This window comes from Halyomorpha halys, unplaced genomic scaffold (assembly GCF_000696795.3).
Source record: "Halyomorpha halys isolate HHAL.00 unplaced genomic scaffold, Hhal_1.1 Scaffold802.1, whole genome shotgun sequence".
NCBI lineage: Eukaryota > Metazoa > Arthropoda > Insecta > Hemiptera > Pentatomidae > Halyomorpha > Halyomorpha halys.
In genome coordinates this window covers 545,152-571,330 of record NW_027106006.1, presented here as the reverse complement: position 1 = coordinate 571,330, position 26,179 = coordinate 545,152, and the positions used below count along the sequence as shown (strand labels likewise).

Genomic DNA, 26,179 nt, shown 5'->3' with positions numbered 1-26,179 from the left:
AAGTATTCCATGTCAAACATGAGCTGGGGAAGTTAACCTATGGTTTGACCCGTGCCTAATTCGTACGCTATATCAAAAATAGTTCATTTTTTAAATACAGGGTCCAAATTACGTTCCGTGAGAACGTGATAAATGTCCGTGTCGGAAACTCCAACACCAAAAACCCAAGTTGACCCGTCTCGATCCGCCGACGGCCTGTGTTCTGAAACTTACAATTTTCAACGACTTTTATTTAAATTTCAGTTATAATTTAAAAATCGAAATGATATTTGTCACTTCTCCATGAAATTATCTTCCATTTGATATCTCATTCGTCAAACTCCATCGTCTCTGAGAGCCGGAAAAGGGATCTATAATAATATAATATGTATGTATGATATTATATAAATAAATATTACTTGATAGTTAAACTAAAATTATGATTGTATCATCAGCTTTCAGAAATCCCTATATAATAACCACCAAATAAATTTGGCAGCACTACTTTCTGTTTGTGTTAATTGATAAGTTAGAGATTTTTTCGTAGAGTTTTATTTATACCGTAGCTTAAATCATTATTGTTGTATTATTAGTAAATAAATATTATGTGTTGATATTCCTATAGCAGGTGAAGAACAAAATATTCTCCCTATGACCTAATATAAATTTTAAGAGTTGCAATAGATTGTTTCAACAATCATTCACCCAAACCTGTTAAGAGGAACTAGTACCAGTTACATATCCAATAACTGTAACGTACCTTGTATGGTTGATAACTGCGAAAACGAAATAACCTCTGGAATAGAATTTCCGTAGTATTATTACTATGAGTGTCTATTGCTTTCTAAAAGGCTATTCTCTGTTCAGTGGTTGGCCATTGTTCTTCGGAATAGGGTTTGGTTTGAAACCGATCTTGGAATGTATCTTAATATTATTAAATAATATTTCATATGTGTATCGAGATACTTACTGATAATTAAATAGAATTTAAAATCATCATTTTAGGGCGTACCTATTGTTATATAGCCATTTGTTAAATGCTAAAGCTTAATATCTTTTCATAATTACATTTACTTATTCAAACTAATATTATACTATGAACGTGTAGTTGTCAGGACAAATCAAGGGACCAACAATTTTGCGAGAAAAGCTTTAGAAATCGATACTTATTCTGACGGATGAGTCTGAAAATATCCCGCAGAAGTTATTAGATCTTTCCAGACCTTATTAGATCTAAGCCAGAGTGGTTTCTAGTAGTAATTAAGTCTGATAATTGTCTTCTCGAGAATTTATTTATAACTCTTGTTAGCTCAATATCACTGCTATAATTGCAAATAGAAACTAATAAGGACAAGAAGAAATTTTTTTCCTAGTCTTAACTGTGGTTCTATTTCATTTCATACGGATTGTCAGTTATTGCTAACGACTGCAAAGCTGTAATTGTATTTGTTGGGAATCAGAACGCATTATTAAGGTTGGTCGCTTTATTTTTCTCTTAGCACATAAATTGTACCCTAGCTATGATGACACTGTACTTTGAATCATAATTATAGAGTGCTTTTAATGACCTTTAAGTTACAACTCAGGAGTTTAGTTCCTACTGTATCTCGATGAGATAGTTCTGGTCTATCAAGAGCAGTCTTGGTTTTGTCTGATTTTTGTCTCCCCAAATATGGATATCCTGCTGCTTCATCATGACGTGGCAGAGTGACTTTTCATGATCCTACCAGTGCTCTAAAAATACGATGCTTGAAGATTACATATCATAGTTATGAGCTTTGTATGAATTTATTTTTATTGCATGAATATTTTTTATTTCTATTTATATGGTTTTTATTGGGGTTTTCTCTAAGTTAAACCTCTAGAGGATATTTTATTTTGGTGAAATTATTTACCTCTTTAAAATATTTAATCCCTATTTGTTTTTTTCTTTCCATTATTATTATTATTATTAAGTTCCTTATCGAACTATTATTCTATAATTAGAAGAACCCTCAAGACCCCACTGGCTCAGACAAGACCAGGATCCCGACCCCCTTAAATCCCTGATATTCTTCCCCAGTGTCCTTGGACGCCGCACCCTCCTGAAAGAGCCCGGTTCATTGGTTATTGTTGACAGTCGGCGAGGCGAGAAAGAATCAGTCCCAAGTGGTCCAGCTGCTGTTGAGAGCATCTTTCCCATGATGTCACCGCAAGAGGGTAGGTCTATATCGTCTCTGATATAATTAATGATGTAGTATTTTTAACTTTTCCTTATCTTTTTTTTCCATGTTTCTTAAATTTTCCTCTAATTAATGCACAAGTTTTTCTGATGTTGAGATTTCTTGGCCTGAGCAGAAATTAATAACAGTATTCAAAGGTCGTCCCGAAGCATTCAAAAGTTAACAAGCGTTTACAATTATTTTATTTAACTATGCCAATTGACCTACTTACTTCTGAATATATAAATAAATAATATATGTGTGTATTACATATTATATATTGATACATTATTATTACATCATAACTTAAAGTATTCTTCTAGTTTATTATTATTTGTTTTTAAATTATTTTTTGAAATAGTTAACTACCCATAAAAGACTTCGGTCCAGTCACTGGGTAAGGATAGCCTAAATCGATCCCAAACTAATTGCCGGTTTTGGGATAAACTCATATAATGTGAGGTTAGTTTCAAGACCAAAAAATAGTTACTCCGCAGTTAAACAGGAACCGGGATAAATTAAGCTTTAGCGATTAATTAGTTCTGGAGTACTTATTTATTTTGTGCCGTTCTTGCTTTAAGGCAACATGGATGACGACTACTTTAGCATACTATCGTACATCGAGTACGCTTATTCTGTCAATATACATAAGCTTCAACTCCTGACCATCGTCTTCTTCTACGCCTCCCTTCCTATCAACAAGGCCTCTTTTGAGCTTGACCGGGGGCTGGGCCAACAGTGGCTTTCCACTCATATACAAAAGCTTCCTTATACGGGTGGTTTTCTTCTGAGATTTGGTGTAAAAAGGCGTTCTGTGTGAGATGTTGTTCTGTCCAAACTTAAGAACCAGTATACTTGGCTCCAATGCGATGCAGTCGAAGATGAAATATTCAGCTATAGCATATGGGCTCAATATTCTTCCACACCCAATAATATTAGGTTACATTAAATCTAACTATTCCGTTCAACAAAAATACTGTTAATGATGTCATCAATCAACGAAATATTATTTTATGAATTTTTGTTTCCTACTAAAAGTATATATGTATTCAGATATTTATTTACTTCATATCCTTATTTCCATACTTATAGCGAGTCGTTTTAATTGATTCTGGTTCAAATTTTTTAAGTGTGATGTTAAGGGTGCCGTATACAAAATATATGATAATGCATTTACTTTTCAAGTAAACGTTGATTCCACTTGGCTTGTAACTGGATGACTAGAGAACTTCCAGATTGAGCAGCAATACAGGAGAAGCATAATTTATCCGTAATAATTGATCTTACGGTATAATCAAGAGAGGGCAAGTAAATTAGATTTAGGAACCAGTTGCAAGAGCCTTTGATCTGTTCTGTAATCGACTTTCAGGCCCTGTGATCAGTGGCCTTGCTCTGATCTACGAAACGGTGTTATCAGCAGCATATATATACCTGTGTACAATATATATGTTTATTACTGTAATCCCGTGGTACCAATTAACTATCTCATCAATAGAAATGGCTGATAGATATGCTAGTAGCTGTCTGCAATGTGTCAATCACATCCGTCTGTAGTCAACCACTAATTACCACATCAATGCTAATTTATGTATGCTAAAATAAAACTTAATTGGGTATTAAAAAGTTTATACTTGTACAAGTCAAACTTTTTTTTTTTACTTAAATTAAGAAAAAATAAGTTTTGGAAGCAAAACCCTGCAATTTTCATCTCACATTTATTTAGTTGACCTACCCGTCATTCAAGATAAGTAGTAGAATAAACAATAGGTCGCCGAAGTTCCACAATGTTTTTATTTCATAAATAACTATTTTTAATGAGGTGTAGATAGTTGACCGTAGATTAATGATTGGAGAAGTTTGTCGGGGGGTGCGGTCAGCAAAGAACAACAAATTTAGAATTATACAAAATATTGAATTAAATCATAAATGATAAAATTTGATAACTGATAATTGAATAATAAAAAAAAAATTAATAGATTGATAATCGTGGAATTGGATAGTAGTAGATTGAAAACAGTGACAGATGAAATTATATTAAATAATATTATATTTCATCTGTCACTGTTTTCAATCTACTACCATCCAATTCCACGATTATCAATCTATGAAAATTTTTTTATTATTCAATTATCAGTTATCAATTTTTATCATTTATGATTTAATTCAATATTTTGTATAACTCTAAATTTGTTTGTATACTATTCCTTTTCAATTGTTTGTTTCTCTAAATGTTGTTGTTATCTCTTTTGTTCTATAGCCCTGATGAAGACCTGAAATTCAGGTCGAAACGTCGGCATAAAATAAATACATATGGTTTTGTTTATTTATGTTGTTCTTTGCTGACAGCACCCCCCGACAAACTTCTCCAATAACTGTTTTTAATTTTAGTAATTATAAGTTGGTTGTAAGTTCAGAACGAGCAGAAGGCGTAACCTGTCCCTAAAAAAATTCTTAAGGTAATAATTTTTCAAATATATATTCCGACTAACACCTCTACATTATGCGATTGGTAGAACATAATTTTAAGAATTTTTTGGCAGTAATTATCGTTATTTTTATTATTGATTGTGTTTATACAATTTGTATTAATATTTTAATGAGATTTTTGATATTTGCTTATAAAAACATATGTATTTATTTTTTAAATAAAAAATAATGCTGATGTTTTCCACAAAATTTTTAAAATACTGTTTCACATCTAGAATAACGAAAGGTGAGAAGTTAAATCTTCCCTATGCAGTCGATAAATTATAAGTAATAAGAAAAACATAATTCGAGGCTAAAGTTAGACAAGAACGTTTTCATATTTTCTATGAAGGAAATTGATATAGCCTAGATTTCTTATTTTTCAATAATATATGTTTTGTTTTTTTTTAAGTTCTTTATTTAACTCTAATTTGTATTCAATTTTGCTTTCAGACTATAATGCCTTGAAATGTTAGAGCTGGACCGTCGTAGAATTATTGCAGCTTTGATCCTCTTCTTCGCCTTGGCTGCTTCAGCATCTCAGATTGAAGGTAATATAACATAAATAATGCAATACCAAAAATATTATTGATATATTAAAAAACATATATGCACTTTTAATTTTTTTTTTTTAGTATATTTTTATCAAATTGACAAAAGGAGGTGCGGAAAAGACATTTTTTTAATATTTATTTCTTCTCACTACAAGATTAATTTAATTTTTGTTCTCTTATGAAGATTTAAAAATAAAGCACTTTAGTTAATTATGATTCATAGGGGTTGATTATGAACGTATTACCATAGAGGTACAATAGACTGGAGTTGTATTGTACCCAGTGCGTCATGTACTCTATGTAGAACCCATTTGCAGACCTCACTAATGAGTCCCCGAGTACATCTGTTCTGTCTCTCTGCTAGAATTAATTTATGGTTTCTTGTTAATATGATTCAGGCCCCAAATTTGTGATAAGTACTAGGAGTTTACAATTTAAATTTCGTCCATTATGTTAATGCATACGAATTACACGAAATGGACTAGGAAGACTGAAAACCATCGTCTTTCATGGACGATATGGTTATACACCCTTTTAACGAGCTCGATAAATTTTATCAGATTGGTCAATACATCTCCTGGAGATGGCGTTTTGAACTGCTTTCTTCTGAATTATGAATGATTTTCATTAATGGCGCCTTTCTCTTTTTTTCGGCTACGAAACAGGAAACAATTAACAACAATAAGAAAATTATACAAAAATTCGAGAAAAAAAATTGATTGGTAATAAGTTTTCACGAAATCATTTGTAAATTATTTCAGAAGTTTTTGCATATTTATTAAATATTGAAATTCACTTCATTTATGAATTACATGTAATTTCCAACTTAAATTTAATAATTTTTTATTTTGTTGTCACAAAAACAAAGATTATAACAATGTAGTTTAAAAAAATAAATAAATAAGCAATTATAACAGTGAACTTCAATGCAGAAATAATTTATTAAACCACGAACTAAAGAGTGCACATTTTATATTTTCTTTTTTTTTAAATTACATAAGAATGTATTTTACTCATTTTAAAACAAATATGAAGTTTTCATAACTTTTAGCAACTAATGACGTGCTGAAACAACTTCAAAAAAGACAATTAACTACTTCCCTAGATATGTGAAATATGAAATATCTAAAAATTATCACACAAGTCTTCTATGAAATGATACTTTTTAAGATTCTATTTTTCTCAATTAAGACACAAGGTTAGTTAAAAATTAACGATTTATTTTTAAAAATGATTATCAAACTGAATAAACCTGGAGATACCTCATTTTTTTTATTTCTCATTTAAAAATTAAAAAAAAAATTGACTTGATTATTGGATTTAATAATTAAAGTAACGAAGTTGTGGTAAATTAATTTGGTGCTTGACATCATATGATTTTTTAAATTAAGTAGTTCACACCCTAGTACATCATAAGATGAATGTGTTAGATTTAAAATTACGAAATTTATAGTGGGCAGACCTTGAAAAAAAAAATTTTTTTTAATAGATATTCTATTAATTAAACTTTGGACTATGTATGTTTTTCAATTAATTCGAGTTTCTACAGGTAATAGGATTTCTCAGTAGATTGATGTCAGACGTGTTCCTGCTGCTGAAGTTATAATAGAAGTCGGAGATTGTGACCCAATTTTTTTTTCTCTCGTGAAAATACAGCTTACATATCGAAATACATCACGGCCTGTCAGGCGAAGGAATACAATTTCATCGAAAATTGGTGCCCGACTCCCAAATAGGAGGGGGATTTTCCGGGTGCCAGTTATGTTTCCCAAAGTAGAAAGTTGCCAATCCGAAGAAGAAAGGCGTCAAGGAATTGCCGTGATTGATCTCCTCGTATCCGTCCAGATCGCGGTGGAAGGGGGCAGTTACATCGAAGTCTCGAACGGGACCATCGATTATCCGTCAGCTCCGACAAATGGAAAAGCTCTCCTCACTCTTCTGTTCTCTGATTAGGAGGCCGAAATGACATTTGTCGAGGAGGAATTTTATTTCGGAGATGGATCGTCAAATTAGAGTTGCGGAGATGGATAGCGGTCATCTGGCTAGGTGCAAGAGATCCCGATTACTTCTTAGTCGGGACACGGAGGATTGGATATGGTAATTCTGTAAAATGGATTGAAGTAATAAGCTGACATTCGTGACTTAAATTTAATTTTCTTTACACTTCTAGGTCCTATTTTTATTAAGGGCATTAATTTTTCCCTTTTGTCTAATCTATATCATTAAAGTTAAACATTATTGTTTTTATTAATGCGTGAATTCATTACGGTTGTCTCAAGGTACATCCTAGAATTTAGATAATATGTTTACATAATTAATAAATGTCTCAAATGACTCTGTACAAAAGCCAACCGACTGTAATATGATACAAAGCAAACTCCCCATAATAAGGAATAATTCTCGTGGTTTCAAGTTGCTGCTGTGTTAGCTGAAAGAACAAGCGGTTGGTTCGTGCACAAGAACTGAAGCTCTTTAGGAGTGAATTTCTAAAATCCCAGGCGACGAGACTAGCGTGCAGAGAGAAAATTCAATGTAAACTCGCCCTCTCATTGTTGCTAGACAATGCCTTAGCGGGGAGGAATTTCAATTATTAGCACTGTCGGGGGTCCGTCCATAGAGGTCGCCAGTCGGCTTCCTCTTTCTCCAACCTCTTAGCTAAGATCGTTCTTCCATCTCCTTCTTAGGGAGTTATGATATCGGTAGTGATTTGCCAGAGATTTAAGAAACAATTAGGGCTTAGTAAAGTTGGGTAACACCTTTAAACCCTATACGATTAAGAGACATTGGCTCCTTATTGACTACATCAAACTGATCATTACTCTCATTAGTAAAATAATCTAATTATTATTTAAATAATCAATTAATTATTAAACAAATGTGTTCTGAACATAAAAGGTATATACTAATGATGGGCCTAGGGGGGCAGTGAGGGGCAGGGAATTCACAAAATCCAAATTAAGCTCTCAGAAATACTTTTGATAAAAATTCTTCACGTACTATGATACTCTAGGAAGAATAATTTAGAAAAACCTTCACGGATACAACCATTTCTACATCTCTCTGCAGCATTATTCTGAACCACTAATGCTAATTAACCTTTCCTTAATTTTATGTTTTCTTAACGTAATATAAAATGATTTTTCCGAAAGGAATGTGGGAAAAAAACGTTATAATATCCATGCCATAACATGTACTTTTTTTGAGGGAGGTGAATTTCATTTAATTAAATTGATAAAATCAACATTTGAAATTATTGATATGATTCTGGAAGAGTCTTTAGTCTGATCCTTTTGGTGCCGAAGACGAAATATTCTTATTTGAAGTTTTACTACTATCTCGGCCAGTACTATAGGTGCTAGTTTACATTAATAGTGAACATATACTTGACGCTGCTTGTAAGAAAATAATGGACGAATGCTTTAAATTCACTAGGTGCCTCTACACGTTTGCCAAACTATTTAGGTTTCCATTTCAGTTATCTTTATTTCGTTCCTTTTTATAATAAAAATATTGTAAATCGAATGTAATAGCCTACAAAATTAACAAGAACACTCAGGCGTGTGAATACCGACGTTTAACAAGAGTATTTGTACAAGCCTAGAATTTGCCGCAAGATACAAACGTGTATAAGGATCTCGTTTATAACAATGTGTATGTGTGTGTAGAGGGGTGTTTGTATGGGTGGGTGAAAGTTTACTATATACAATTAAAAAAAGAAGAGACAGAGGATTTATATGAACTAAATTACTAATATTATGATATTAGGATTTTTTAAAAGTTAAAATTGATACATCAAAAGGTTTAAATTAATTGAAATATATAGATAACAGAGTCTGTTTATTTTATTGAAAGTGAGCACTGTGTAGGCTCTCCGACATGCCAAGTGTAACATCCATATCACCTTGGAAGAATATGTCGAAGATGAAATAAAAGAAGAAATGGATTCTTCGAATTCGATCCTCTTGCAACAGACGGCATGAAACTTCTTTTTATGGAAACGATTACGTGTCGGGTTCGTGCACAGTCAGCGTAGTAATTTTTAACTTTCACCTCTTAGCGGGAGATTAAGAAGACTGACTTTCAACCCGATGATGGTCAAACCAGATAGAACCATCGTCTGTATGTCTTTTGAAAATAAGACGCACTTTTGTGTTTCTTCTCTTTTGATTTTTGTTCAGAATTAAGAATAGGAATGAAAACGTGAAACATGTCTGGTTGGTTCTATCTTATCTTTTATCATTATCTATGTATAATAAATACATAATTTTTATGAATATATTATATCTTTAAGAGATACATGATAAATTCCGTAGGCTTTGTAATTGTATGTAGGAACTATAAACTAGAATGGTCTCATGTCTAACCCTATCTTGATACGATTAACTTTAATGTACTAGCAACATTCACGGCTAAGAGTTTGTTTTCGCTCTCTGTACTAATACTCAACATTGGACTGCTAGACAGAGAAATATACGACGCTGGCTCCTACGAAGAAGGCATGCACTGTCGGTCCTCTCAGGAATCCGCAGCTATAATCATTTTAAACTGCTCCCTACCCTTTGAAGAATCCAAGACGTTCCGAGAACCGATATGGCGCTTAAGAAGGCCGAATTCCTTCTTCGCGGAGGAAGGGTACAATGAAAGAAAAAAATGGAAGTAGTTCGCTTATGAGAAGAAAGAATGGAGGAAGAATGCCGAGATCATAAACCGAAATAGCCAATTCTTTTTTCTGATCTTCCGGCGTCTTGAAGATGCTCGGCGGTGGACATGCGAAATGGCACCGGAATAATTAATAATGAAAAAGGTAGAGTCTTCGATTCGGAGAAAGCCTTTGGCGGCACTTGGAGGTTCATTAAAGATTCTGTGCCCCTGTTGTTGCGAAAATTAATTAGCAACTGATAAGCATATTCTGCTTATTACGCCTGAATCTTAAGCATTGATTGCGGACAGATTGAACAAGTGTATAGCAATAAATTATTATTACTACATTATTAGACATTTTATAATGCTAATTATGTAGTAAATATAGTCAGAATTTCAACTCAATATCAGGATTGTAATGTTTCTGAGTTTTCTTTTGTTCTCCTGTTGCAACTATTTGTATTTATATACTTTTAGAACTATAAAGCAAATATTTTTGTTTGAATTATTAACAAATAAATAATTTTACGTAGATGAATGATTTTAAAATTTAAGACTTCGTACTTAATAAAAGCAAAAATAAATGGATTAGGTTGGAAGAATAAATGCGAAAATTATAAGACTTGAAAAATCATTAAAAATCTTGCTATGTCTTGTTTATGTTAGTGGTAGACTTTACGGTGTAAAAACCAAGAAACACTGAATAATTTTGAACTGCCAATAACAGAATAATTTTACCCTTCCAAAACTAATTTATAAAATCTGTAGTAGAAAAATATTTAGATTCCGTTAGAATTGTCACAAATAATATTATTTGAATGATATTTATTAATTCCTACAGTAAATTATTAATATTAATTAATCTATCGATTAAAAATACTGATATTTAATTTTATTTGGAAAAATTATTTTAATAATTAATTGAACAATTGAACCAAAAAAAATTCAATTAATGTACTTTTTATCTATACACTAAAAGTTTTTAAATTACCATATTCCTGGGTAGAGGATATTAATAAATTTAAAAGGATATTAAAAAAAAAATAAGTGGAAGATTATTTTTATTTATATTTATTATTAGTCCATTAGTTTGTATATCTACCTATATTGAAACATGGGCGTTGATGACCTCAGGGTTTTACGCCCTTAAGCCTCAGACAACAACAACAACAACTACCTATATGTATAAGTATATCTGGTAGTTTGTAGTTCCTTTGATTGCCTTGTGGCATTTTAAGGTGATGTGCAGCAGGATCCAGATGGTGTTGTGGTGGCAGTTGAATTATTGGAACAGGGAGGGGCCGTTCCGCTGTTAAAAATAATTAAACATAATAAGTGTTTTTATTTAAAATTTTAATCGATATTAGCTACTTTCTTAGTTGAGACTGTAACTTTCGATAACTGCTGTATTTAAAAAAAACACTCTATTTATTTATAAATTTTGTGTTTTTATTCTATTATTCATTAAAAAATAAAATAAAAAATGACGTCATGTCAACCTACAACAGTGTAAGGAACATTGGATAACAACTTAAATTTTTGTGTTTAATTTCTAGCCCTCAGTTTACATTCAGAAATCATTTCAGACATTAAACTAGTATAAAAGTAATTCACACTATTCTAATAATGATCAACAAATACAGTTACGGTATTTTAAAAAGAGTGGCGTTCACAAAATTCATAATAATCAGATCAATTCTTATCTGAACTCATTCTCTACATTTTTTTAAGGTTATAAATTTACCTAATTTGCTTGATATATATTTTTTATACAGTGGTAAATGTCAATAAATAAATAAATAAAATTTACCTAATGTATTGTGGACAAGTTTATTTGTTGATTTAATAAATTAAAATCCAGGCAATAACTAGACATTGATGAATATGTAATCGATCGCAACGCTTAAAATAAAATAGACATTTATTTTAATATTAGTTCTCAATATGATAAATTCACTAAGGACTCATCCATCTCTAAATAAAAAGATTAGATCTTAAAATATATTATTATACCATAGCGATAGTATTTTACTATCATTACATTTTACTAATACAATATATTTGTAAACAATGCTACTATATATTACTGGACTATAATACTATATATTACTGCACTGTACTCATATTACTAGCATATGCTACTACATATGGTTACAATGCACTACGTATTACTAGACTGTATTTTACATCATTACTAATAATATTATTTTTTTTTTTTCATATATGAAACTATTATTGAAAAAATACGATCGGCCACACTCAAGAGCAATAAGTATCAACGCTTTAAGTACTTAGTCATACCATAGGTACATATTAACTGAGAAGAAAAGTAATTTCAGTCTTTACTGAAACGATCAATAATAATAAAAAGAAAAAATATGTACACATTGTAAATAAATATAGGTGGATAATTGAATTAAGTAACAGAAAAATTAGAAAACAACTAAAGAAAACAATATAAAATAATTACTATTAACATATTTCACATATTATTACTCTACAGTGCTTATTGACATTTTTGTAATTTAAAGTGTTTATTTAACCACTTTATGATTTTTGTCCATTACCGACGTTTGTTGAGTACACTTTCGTCCTGATTTTAACAAAGTTTAAAGCATACAAATAATGATGATACAGACATGGCAAGAACCGGAGATTGTGTTGTCTTTGGCACAAGGTGGATTGTGAGGATGTGCAGGTGAAAACACAGCTGAAGATAGGAGGAGGATGATGTGGGTACACAGACCTGTTTCCGCTATTCAGGGGATAGGCTTCTATTTGCTGAGCTGAATCGCTCAACGGCTTTTGATTCATGTGTGTTCATCCTTAGATATTTGTAAACGGTGATAGCACATCGTGTAAGGCACTTGTGGGGCTCGGCAGTTTCTTAGGAACGTTTGTTTACTGTCCATTAGTTTGTATTCTTTTACATTATATAGGATATATAATAAAATCTGTTATTTTATGCCCTGAACATGAGCAAAAGGAGCAATGTAGAATTGTGCCTATGATAAATAATAATTTACTAAAAAATACTGCTGTTTTCTGATTATTAACCTCACTTACGTTTGTTTTATTGTAAAATAATACTTCCTATAACATTTACAGTCGATATATATTAAAGCTGTAACACATTAACAGATAAAAAAATAATAAAAATTAGAAAAAAGTATTAAAAATTAAATTAAATAAATTATTAAAAATGAGTATGTTCATTGCAGTACACAATGCATCACAAAACTAGAGTAAGTTTGTTGGTTATACTTCTAATGCTCGAGAGTCTAAAGAATTAGAAAAAAAATTAAGATTGAATTAATGAAAAAAATATTTTTATTTCTTTGAAATAAAAATAAATCAACGGTGAATAAATTATTCATTTTAAGTGTTGAGTAGTTTATAAATCATTTTATAAGATAAAACATAATTGATGATCGTTCTCAAATATGTCAAAATAATACGTCTCCAATATATTTTTAGGTGTCCAAAATAATGTTTTATACATCTTGTACATGTTTTCATTCGTATAATTCTCTTCCGATGCGTGTTTATTTTAACTTACACTGACCTGAACGTAGAAGAACATCCGAACATCTTTGCATACAGAGAGTTCATTATATGCTAGCCTCTAGAAATCAAAAACAGTTATCCAAATTGTACCAGGCTCCCTAGAGGCTTGTTTCGAACCTGTTTGTATGCATAGCATTATATATATATTTTCATGCTTTCAATTTATTTGTAGATTTTTCTGAAAAAAAAAAATTGTAATCCATTGAAGTTAGGAATAGTTAACAGTGGGAAATCCTTATGTCAGCCTAGCCAATTTTATTAAATCTAGATTTAGCGGGAAAAACAGTAGTTGAAAAACTATCGAAACAGATTAAGTGTTTTATACGTTGTAGAACTTTTTGAAATCGACATTTATCTTATGCCGTCTTTCTTAAAAAATTCATTGATGCAAAGCAAAAGTGGTATTTTTAAAAAATTCTAAGGAAATTGTTTTTTAAATTATGGCCACAAAATAAAGGTACCAACTAATCTCTATTTTTGCTATTATCAGTAATTAATTTTTTTAGTTGGTTCTATTTTTTTTTTTTATGAGGTTACTATATAAATAAGTAAAGTAAAGTTACTTTAAAACTGTTAAAACTTTCACCAAAGAAACCTAGCTACCATAAACATGTATATAGAAGTTAACTTAAAAAAAATACGTGAAGACCTAAAAATCCTATTCTATTTTTATAATTAACATCGCCTTGAATATTATTATATCATTTTATGATATGCCTTTTGCTTTAAAGGAAGAAGTCATGACATAAGAATATATATCAAATCTAATATATTGCTTCATTTATCAATCTATTTATAAATTAATAAATACCACGTGGTAGTACTGGAAAGTACTGGCCTAACACAGGCAAGTGTGGAGAACGCTGATTTAGGCGGCCAAATATCTACAATATCTGTAGAGCCATCTAAAAAAATCAATCTATTTACTGGTCTCATATGACTATTATTTTTATCATTTGTAAAAATAGTAAAGAAGCACAAAGAAAAACAATGTTTCGATAATTTATTAGCATCTAATCCAAAAAACTACAGTGAAAATTTAAGTCTCTAAATATTTTTGATTAAGTAATTTTCGAAATAATTATCTAATACCTTATCTTGCTCATTATGCAAGATTTACAACTTCAATTTCTGATTATTTTTTGCATTTTAAGTATTTAAGAAGGTTTTTAATATAAAAATAATTGTAAGAACGAGGTTTGGCCAACATTTTAACGCGGAAGAAGGAATATACGCAACCCGAGATAACCCAAGAGTAAGAGGGAAAGGCGGAATTAAATTAATTTGTGGAAGCTGTTAATCAAGACTGACACGCACCTTGATTAATTGAAATGTCACACCTTGTGAAGACGTGCCGGGAATGATAAAAACGTCTGTCGTGTGAAGCAACACAACTGTGAAAATTATCGTACTTTTTCCCGAAACATATTGCCTGCAAGAGTTTTCACAACCTCATGTTTTGCCAAAATGCTGTTTATACTCATTTTTTATTGAATTTATAATATGAAATAGTTAGTAACCAATTTGGTAAACATCTAAAAACGCATTAAAGAATATACTGTAAAACCAAACATAGTAGTGTATTCGGAGTAATTTAGCCTTATAGCTTTTTCTACTGTAACGCATTAAAGGAGCGTCAAATAAAGACTACTTTTTTTAAAAATTATATTTACTTTATACATAATATCCGTTAGTAAAATTACCCTTATCAGACTATACTGTAAATTTATATTTTTTACTAAAAATGTTTAAAATATAGTTTGGCAGCAATCATTTTTATTTTCAGCCTTTAGTTTCTAGACTTAGAGAGAAGGAAAGAACTTCTGTATATAAATTAATTTATTAGAAATAAAAATTATTTACTAATCAATATTGAAAAAGTTTTAGAGAAATCTCAAACTTAGATGTAAATTGATTTTTTTTTTAAGCTTAAGTTTTAATTTTTTCCTATTTATAGAAAATTATAATATATATTTGTATACATTTTCATATATAAAGAATATATTTATCCAAATATTTTAGGTATCAAGTTTTTCTATTATCCACGTGCGGACTCATTTCATTTACTAGTATTTAATAATAAAGAAAAAGAGCCTTGTAATCTGACTGTGGCCCGCCGGATATTAAAGCTATTCGGGTCGCTAATTGATGGTCTAGGCACCCACTTTTGATGTGTTATTAATGTTTTTATTAAAGATTCTATTGACCCACAAGTGTTATTTCGCTCATTTGTATTCCATCTGAGTGCGGAATTTTTTTTTAAAACATTCCCTTAATTTTGCATTCCTTCAGACTGTTGTATTATACATTATGTTGTAGAATGTAGAACACTGTATTATAAATGTGTAAAAATATCACATGATAATGATAATAATATAATTAAATAAAATTCTTATATTGTTTAATGAAGTTAAGTTTGGTTATTTCAAATATTCTTGTACTTTTACAAACTATTGTCTTTTCTAAAATTCACCCACCTTTATGATTATTCACAGAATACAAACAACTTTTTTTTTTTTTAAATATACCTTTAAATTACCATAATTTTTGTTAAGTATATACAAAAGAAATTTAATGCTTAAAATTTGATGATTTAAATTTTCGTGATGTTTGAAAAATATATTAATTATTATGGTAATTGGTAGTTTATTCATTTATTTATTGGTAGTTATTAAGAGTTTATTCTTGAGTAGAAAGCCAATAATCCTTTCTGTATTATCTTCTCTCTCCTTTAAGACTGGTTTTATTGTTTAAATTAAATAATTTGTATCCGAGTTAAAGCTCAAACATTCTTTGTTATTGCTTTAAATGTCCAACGTTTTAGACAACCTGACCATCCTCAAGGGCAATCTTAAATACAAATTTTCACTTTACATCTATCAATTAAAACCTTCTTAAAGTCTATTCTGCTCAGGTCTATAAATTTAGTCAAATCAACCTATTTGTCACTTTTCCATTAAATTTTAAAACTTTTAATTATAGACTAATCTAACACTATTGTCGCTCATTTGTAATATAGAATGTCTGAGACTTAACTTGGATCCAAAATATTTTATTTAAACAATAGTCCTTTATTTATTTGGAGCTGAAATAAAACTATAATGATAAAATTTACCTATAAAATTACAAAATATACGTTATTTAAAAATAAAAATACCATTAAGAATATTAAATATATTGTGTAAATACTGTAGTAACTTTATTCATTTTTAGGTATATATTTATTAACAATCATTCAACCTATACTGAAAGATTATAGTTAATCATCTTTTACATTTTAAAATAATTCTAATAGCTATAACTATAACAGAAACTTCATTACATCTGTTATAGTTTTAGTGTTAATAATTTTTTTTTTTCATTATCTTCACAGAACTTACTATATTTTTTTCTATTTAGGCTGTCATAACTTGCTGTATCTCGTGATTTATATTTTGAATACTTTAGTTTTTTTACATGTATATGTTTACTGTGTTATTAAATTTAGTGGTTATTAGTCAAAATTCTATTTTTAATATTTCATCAATAATTCAGTAACTCATAACTCTATTATAATATGGACATCATCAACTAAAATAAATAAAAGATATTCAATTTAATTTCAATTCTTAGTTTATTGACTTTTAATCACCATATGTAAGATAAATATTGTTGTTCCGACCTGTTAATGGATAGTGAATCTAAACAATATAAAATGTAAGAGTTTTAAAATATTTTGAGTGTTTGAAATGTCTGAATTGTGCATATTTATTATTATAGATACTTGTAGTTATGAATTTTTTATTAGGAAAGTATTACTTTTCAATCTTTTTTTTTTTAAACAGCTTATTTCGATATCCCCACGGTATCTTATTTCGTAATGGTATTAAAGTTACAACACGAGCCAATTTTCCCTTCAAACTCGTGCTTGAGCTGTGAGGTTTGCGTAAGACTTAATTATTTTTCGGATTGGCACCAATTCTAGAATCGGTTTGATTGGATTTTTGTTGTTTATGAAATTTTATTTTCGAAATGCCCAAAAATTAGGCGTTTGTTCTAATAAACAATGGTTTGGAGAATTTATTAAAATTCTTTTGTTAAATCATTAATTCATCATGCTACTCGCACTTTTTATTTTTATTATTTAGAAAATTAGATTCTTTGTTCGTTTTTCGTTTTATATATTTATCATATAAATAATATTTAGTAAATCTAGAAGAGCCAAATAATTCCGCACTAACAGTAAAAATATAATAATAGATACGCTGTTCGATTTGGATTCTTCGACTTAAGTAATAATTTCCACTATAGATTGATTTAAATAAACCTTTAAATATTTATTTATTAGCACATAGATCTAGGAAATCGTTTAGGAAAATGGCTAAAATATTTGATACACCTACTAATACTGGAACTTTGATTGACGGATATTTTTAATCTGAATTTAGTATCCTCTGCGAGAGCTACAATCCCCCAATAATCCGCTTTGTTTAAGGTGCTTTAGATAATGGCTTTATTGATTTGTCTTCCAAAGTTTTTTTTTGTTAAATTATCTCGCTTTTTATATATCTAATACGATAATATCTCCAGTTTTACATTCTTCATACAATGATTATGCTCTTTTAATATATTATAATTTAAGGAGGAAGTTTAATAATTTAATTAAAAAAAGCGTACATAAAAAATGAGATAATTACTCTGTTAAAGTATTAAAATGATAAGGTGGTTTTTCGTTCAGAAAGGAAGAAATGATGTAGGCAATAATGTAGCATAAGGATGGAATATACTTATTTTCTAATTACTCTAGAACTTGAAATGTGTGCCATACTTCAGTGAAGTAAACGTGCCAAAGTGGGTTACACTTGAGTCTTCCCCATCTCCTCATCTTTTCAGATTTCACGTTGCATTATTTTCAATATTAAAAATTATTAAATCATCTTTTTATTTTCTATAAATGAGACCAAAACCAGTCAAATTCATTTTCAAAGTTTTTTAATCTAATTAACAGTTTTCGTACTAGATTATTACGAGGTAAAAAAATCCTTTTCAGGTTGAAATTTTTTATGAGCAATTTTATGAGATAGTCAAGTACCACATCTGTCAATCAGAAAATAAGAAATTAAAAATTTGAAAATTGATTTTTTTTTATAACATTATATAAGGCAATCCACTGCGATAGTGATGTTTGCCTATACATACTAACTGACCTTTCGGGAATATTCCTAATATTATATTTATACTAGAATATATAAGCTGCTATTGAAAAATATCCATAAATAAAATAAAATTGAGAGAGCAAAGAGAGGAAAAATTATTCTTTAACGGTAAGAGACATTAATTGCTGTGATAAAGATCTAAAAAAATAAATGTTTTCTTAAGGTTATTAAATATTTCCGGAATATAAGGGCTATTATCATTTGAAAATGGACTTTACAGATTCTGAAATGCAATGCATTAAACGAATAATACATTGATGTTATTTTTATGCAAATGAAAATTTAAGCTGTCGAAAATCTCGTAAACTACCATTAAATGTCAACTGTGTCCGTTTAAGTAAATGTTCTACTTTTTAAAAAGCTATACTATTCTGCGTTAATTATACTCCTATGTTTCTATTTTTATATATTAAATAGTGCCATTTAGTGTTTTTAATTTAGTCTTCATTCTCGAAAATTCTGAACGACGTGGTTCTGTTGTGGTTATAAAGATATTTTTTAAAATATTGTCTTGGCCGATATTCGTTATATTATCGACCAATATAAATTATCCGTTGCTGTTATTGGTCACCCTTAATGCCGAGCGTAGTGGGTGGAGGAGGGATATATGATACAGTGGATTTATGCTACCCTTGATTCCCCCTTATAAGGCACTATATCAGCGAGTAAGGTTTAGGTTATGGTGGTCTGTTCTGTCCAATACCCCCTTCATATTGCCCTCCTCTATTGTCCTTGTCTCCTTTATTCCTTCTTATCAGCAAATGATTCTGATCCAAACGAATGTTTCTTATATTTACCTGGATATGTATCCACTTAAAAATATTACAAGACGAGACGTTTTTTGAATCAATTTAATATAAAAGTTCCATAGGTAATCGTATTAAAACTGAAATTGTTGAGATTTCTGATACAAAAAATTAATTACAATTAAAATTTATTGAAGTATCCAATAATTTGACATACATTAGAAAAAAATAAATAAACGAGTGTATGTATATATGATTTCCACACATAACCATTATTTTTTTCCTCACTATCATAATTATTAAAAAAAAAATTAAAACTAAAGAAAAAATTATTAATGATCATTGAACAATCAAAATAAGTGAAGATCGACGACTGAATTAAATATGACATTCCTAAATACTGGCTGAGTACTAATCTTTAATATAAATCTGATTTTTTTTTTTGTTCTTAGTATTCTTGAGTGAAAATTGACAAGTTATAAATACATGAATTGCTTTAAAATTATTAAAATCATAAATATATACTCAATCGTTTTCTTTGATTGATTACATTTTTAATTTTACTAAATATCATGAAGGTTGGAGTGTGGGTACTTGATTTTTATGGGAAATACAGAGTGGTCTATTATCAGCGAATATATTGTATTCATAATTAACTTTTTAATAGAGGAATAATATAAAATAGCTAATGTAAGATAGCTAGCCATATATTTCATGCCTTCTGATAACCCTCACTGTTTACAAATATACGATTCTTGTTTTGTGTTTTTAGCTCTGATGAAGCTTAGCAATGTGGGACGAAATTGCAGTATAGTTGAGCTACCATTTCCCTTCATTAGTTACATATGATTATATTCATAATTGCAATAATATTCTAATAATTTACTTTTATGAATTTTTCATTACTTTTATTTATAAATTGAACATAAATTACTTTTATGAATATATATTTATTTTTTTAAATCTTGAAGAATTATTGTATTTCTGTTGTGTATTATGTTTATGTAGATGAGTCTCAGTTTCTTGTGTCAAATATTGTCCTACATTAATTGCTAATTTGTTATAAGGTTCCTTAAATATTAAATATGAAAATAAATGTATCATGAAATTACAAATATGTCAATTTATTGTAGGAGGCGAGGAAGAGGATGGGGCTGATGAGGACAGCTACCCCTTGGAGGATTCCTTGCACTCGCCGACGATACCATCCTCCGAAGCACACGATGGGTCACAGTCTGTGCCTCTCCCTGTCTTCCTGGAAGAACCGACGGACACCTACATCATAAAGAACAAGCCGGCCACCTTGCAATGCAGGGCCTCTCACGCTCTTCAGGTAATTATATACCTAATTTAAAAGAAATGACAGGTCTCTTCCTGTGAGTCACAACTATCGTCATATTGGCATGCACCTGATGATAATTTTGATGCTAATTTTGACTCGTGCTGGAACAAGGCTACTGTCTAAGTAGATTCAAGTTTTCAAGTTTTATTTAATTTTTTTTTTAGTGTATTATTACAATGTGTCAAATATTTTCAGATATCAGTAATAGGGTAGAGAGAACACATTCACACCCTATTTAAAGATTTATAAATTAAATAATAATAAAAGAATAAATTGAAATGAAAGAACAAAAAAAATCTTAAAATATTAATTTATACTTCTCTGCTTAAATTTTAAAAAATGTTGAAAATCTAATACACAATATTTCCATGGATATGAGTATTTCTTCAAATTCATGGATAATGGAATTTGAAGAAATACTCATATCCATGGAAATATTGTGTATTAGATTTTTGGAATGAGTTAGAACATTCCTTTAATTAGAAAAACTACTGATTCTATATCACCTAGTTTTTCACGACCATTACAGATATATAAGTCTTATTCAGATATCATATTTATTTTTCATTCAGCTGTTATACATAAACATCACCTTACCATGGTAATAATGTGAATTATTTAAACTCGCCTTTATAATTTATATGTAATATTAAAACCTATTTGATAACAAAATATTTAGATATTTGTTTGAATCATTCATTTTATCATGCGCTCGAAGCACTGTAGGTATTTGAAATAAATGATTAATATAAATTTCTTTGCATTCATCTAACATTTACAACGTGTAGTTCTGCTAAAATATGGAGCCAACCTACGTCTTTGAAGATAGCATCTTAAATTGCCTCAGATTATCTCGAGGCGAAGGTTTGAATAGTGAGAGCTATCGATCGGTTTATAGCAAGAATTATTTGCATAATGAGGCTATTATTCGCAGGAGTGCAATTAGCTGTATCCAGTGTAGCCGGGTCCGGGCCGAACAATGGGATAAGGCACAAAGGCACAAATAATTTGGCCCACAAATTATTGGTCCGTTCTGGACTCGCCTCCCTCTTGGTGTCGGTATTAGAATCACAAAGTCCGGGTCAGGGTCTAGCGATTGTCCTAATGATGCTTAAATCGTCCGATCTAAGGTTTTGCAACAATTGTCCTTTTATGAGTATTGATAAATCAAAAATACCCTGCTGGAATGAACAATTTCTATTAAATCATTTGTATATTGGTATATTTAACGAGTATATTTCAAAATCATTAGAACCTCCGATAATTTAGCTCCTAAACATTATCATCCCAACTCCTGGGTTACAAACTCTTATTATAATTTCATCATGATAATAATAAAATAATTAAATAAATAAAAATGTAAATATTTAAAATTAAATACATAGTAATCGATCAAGTGTATTCCTACCCAATTTAACATCCTAACAGTCGTATTAAAATATAAAATGTAACTTGATTTTTTTTTCTGGAATCAGTTTAATCCCTCTGTTAAATTCTTAATTATTTTATAATGTTCTTTTCTAGTGAGCCTTTTCTAAATTTACAAATTATAAATCTAAAAATTAAACAAGTACATTAAAGTATTTTTTTTTCTCAATTGAAATTGTTTCTATACTAAAATTGCTGATACCACAAACTAGAAAAGAAAACAATTACATATTTTAGAAATAATGAACTGGTATGAGAAACAAATGAAATAATTCTACGAGGATTCTGGAATCACCAGATCCAAAGTGTTTAAAGAACAATATACAACTATAAATAACAATATCCAGTAGAACTGGACCTTTGAAGTAACTATGAAAAGAAAGTAAGAAATAAATATAGTATTAAGTAAAGACTATGTGTTGGGAACAAAATAACTAAATTTAATAATAATAATAGTTAATAGTTAATAATAAATGAGTGAAATTATTATTCCAGATTTTGTTTTGTACAAACCGGTTCTACCACATGTTCGGACCCCACTAGGACAGATAAGCGGGGTTCTATGTATTATAAAAAAATTTTTAAAACCACAAAATATACAAAGTACCCAATAAGAATGTATATAGGAATTCATTTGTTTCTGAATAGCTGGTATTTTGTGGAATATTGTAAGGAGGATACTAGTCGACTATAATGAGTTTGCATATGATATTTTCTCGGGTTGCTCATTGCTAGTTTTGTTTTAGAAATGAATTTTATAAAATACATCATTTTCATGAAGTGTAAAATTATATTGTTTCGTCAATCGACTGAAGATATGACACTGTTGATATGAGCCAATGATGGGCGCCTAAAACTGATACTAACTCTTAAGCGAATTCATAACTCGGTTAAAAGGAAAACTAACTTATGAGAGCCGTTATCTCCCAGGTGCAGGGAACAGTCCCTTGATATTGATCAGCAATTACTGTTCACGCCTTGGCAACATCTAAAGTGTTCAAACCTTAGTGATTACCCCTAATAACGAACATGACATACGACAAAAAAGAAAAAAATATTAATATTTTGACATGAGTTTGTTGTGGAAATTTGTTTAGCTTTTAACTATAACCTGAACCAATTTGTACACTATGATACAATATAAATATTGCTACTTGTATGTATCTCTGCAAACTTATTCATTATTCTCTATATATAATTTTACATATTGACATAATCTTCCCTGACATGTTCCTATTTATATCCAATAATTGTTTAGATGGAAACGATGGATATAACACAAAATATTGGCGTTCAGCAAAACTCCCTTTTATGAAATTCTGTTTTGAAAGTTTTTACGTCCTTACCTACTTTAATGCTCGAATATTTTGATTTTTTTTTCCGATGAGGAATATTTTAGTATCGTCAGAACCAAAAATATTTTTAAAAAATTAGTGTGGTGCGCGCATCTCACAACTTTTACTTACCACCATTGAAACACAATTTAAAACAATAAAGTTTTATTTTATTGTTTCTATAAAATTTCATGCATTTATGATTTTTTTTAGATCAGAACAACGAATATCAAATTTGTTCCTGCTAAAAAAGCAACAGTTTAATTCCAAAAAAGATCGGACAAGATCAGCAGTGTTCGAATCCCTGTCTCTATTTCTCCACTTTTCTCCTTTTGTTAATCATAAAATTCCTTTATAATTCATACTTACATATTTGTTAATACTTTTAGCAATGCAAAAAGGTTTATTATTTCAAATAAACACAATTAGAAAAAAAATCACTGTTTAAGAATTTCTATGGAGATAAAACCTTTTTGATGATAAAAATCACTTAACTATAGATTGATATACAGAGTATAATCAAAATTGTTGGAGCCATTTTTGAAAAAATCGGTTATATACATTTTAAAAACATTTTTCAACTTCAAGTAACATTTTCTGTAAGTTGGTTTTATCGAAAAAAAAATTTTAACATCACAGGAAAATACTAAACTTAAATATGCATTTTTAGTTTCGTAAAACTTTGCGTTTTTGAGGTGGACTCCATACACGGACAATTTTGCGAGACTTGGTTACTTAGACGGGGTTTCTCAAAACGTTTATTTCAGTGGAAAACTCGAATTCAAAATTTCACAGGATTGCAATTCTTCCCCTTACTCTATATATTTCACACAATTGCAAATAAAAATGTGTGCTTGTTTATCTAAATTTTATCTCGAAATTAAAATATAAATTTTTTTTCTCAGAATTAGGACTGTGATTTGAGAGAAACCTGTTCTGATTCAATTAAAATTGATTTATGATTGAATTGATTGATTTATGATTTTAATTGATTGATTGATAAATCAATTTAATTTGAAGAAAAAAGAGATGGGTTCTGATCACACAATTTCAAATTTCTCAAACGTTGAATTGGACTCATATGTCATTTTGTGCTTCTTTAACCTTACATGGACTATTGCTTATAGTTTATTCTGCATTATTATATTTTATAATTTCAAATTATACAGAATTCTACCAATCCCCTACAGCCATATAAAATATAACATATTTCTTAATGTTTTCTATTTTAATGACATTCCTAGTTTGCTACATATGTGTGAACTCATCATTACACCTTTATTTTAGGTATACTTCAAATGCAATGGTGGCCGAGTGTCCGAGAACAGTGTCCAGCAGGAATTCGTCGATCCGCAGACAGGAGTACGCAATGTGGAAGCATCGGTCAACATCACACGAGACGACGTTGAAGAATATTTTGGCAAAGACAAGTTCAAGTGCGAGTGCATTGCGTGGTCTTCGAGGGGAAACATCAGGAGTCAGCCTGCAGTTCTCGACGTTGCATGTGAGTACGAGATGACAATTACATTTATCACGTTTTGCTTTAGGATTACTTATGTATTTAATATCTTCAAGACAGCATTTACAAATAATGGTTCGATAGATTATATACAATTCGGGTATATTCGTCTTCACGTTATTATGTCCATCATGCATAACATATTAATTGAACTGTACATATAGCTAATTTTTAAATTTATTTTTATGTTTAATTTGTATTGTAAAAATAATAGCTAGTTTTATTTATAAAATTTAAGAAATGAAAATATTAATTTTCAATCCTTCTAATACGTTTTGGTTTATCGTTCCCATTTCATATCTAGATAAATCTGACCACCGCAAAAGACTTGTGAACATAAAAAAATTTAGATCCTTCCTATAAAAAACATGTACATTATTTTCTTGAAGAGACTATTACAGAAAAATTATTACTAAAGACTACATGGTGGAAAAACAATCAATCTCACTTTATTTTAAATGTCCAAGAAACAGGTTATTGGTATTATTTAGTTGATTAATTTATCCTAACATTTTTGTAGTTTCACGTTGATAAAATTGTTGTTTTATTGAGATATAAGAACATGTAAAACTAGCCTTGTCCATTTCATGGTTCCTAGGACGACGGAAACGACACGTAATAATTTTCATGTTTTATAGCTAGATTCCTAGAAAACTCTAAACACTTGACAACTAAAACTACCCACACCGACCAATAAAACCCCTTGTCTCAATCCCAAGCCTTATCTAAATGCGCCAATTATTTTTATGTATTTGTTTTTTATCCACACCCTTTAAAATTCCCAGACCCTATAGAATGTTGAATAGCCTATAAAGATGCCCTATCTTTGTCTGTGGTGTTTTTGTAGTGGCTAGAAGAAGCCTTCTTATATTACACTGCGTGGGAAGACATCCACTGTGGTCTCTGAGGGTAATATCCATTTCTATGTCCATTGATATTGGTATTGAACAGATATTGGTATTGAGCTCTTGTATTGAGTGCCTTCGGGGCTGCCTGTGTCTTATTCTCAAAGTCTGTCATATTACATTATATCCTCCGGGACTTTTCCTCTCGTGTATTCCTGTTCCAGTTCAGATCTCAAATATTCCAATATTTAAGGATTTAAGACTTTTATTTATACCTAATTTTAAATTAGAATTGCAATATTTTAATAATATAAATGTCTGAAAAATCACTTTTTAATATTTTTCATATCATATTTTTATAT

At 29.8% G+C, this 26,179-nt stretch overlaps 1 protein-coding gene across 3 annotated transcripts in view; it reads left to right on the top strand.

Moving 5' to 3' along the window:
* The window catches only part of unc-5, a 544,094-nt gene that overhangs the window by 125,726 nt on the left and 392,189 nt on the right, over positions 1-26,179 (top strand). For all 3 annotated transcript variants that reach the window (XM_014429463.3, XM_014429462.3, XM_014429461.3), the window contains exons 2-4: positions 5,100-5,197; positions 20,483-20,682; positions 24,741-24,957. In XM_014429463.3, coding sequence (XP_014284949.1) covers positions 5,116-5,197; positions 20,483-20,682; positions 24,741-24,957 — 499 coding nt within the window. In that variant the 5' untranslated portion in view covers positions 5,100-5,115. The remainder of the gene's footprint in view (positions 1-5,099; positions 5,198-20,482; positions 20,683-24,740; positions 24,958-26,179) is intronic.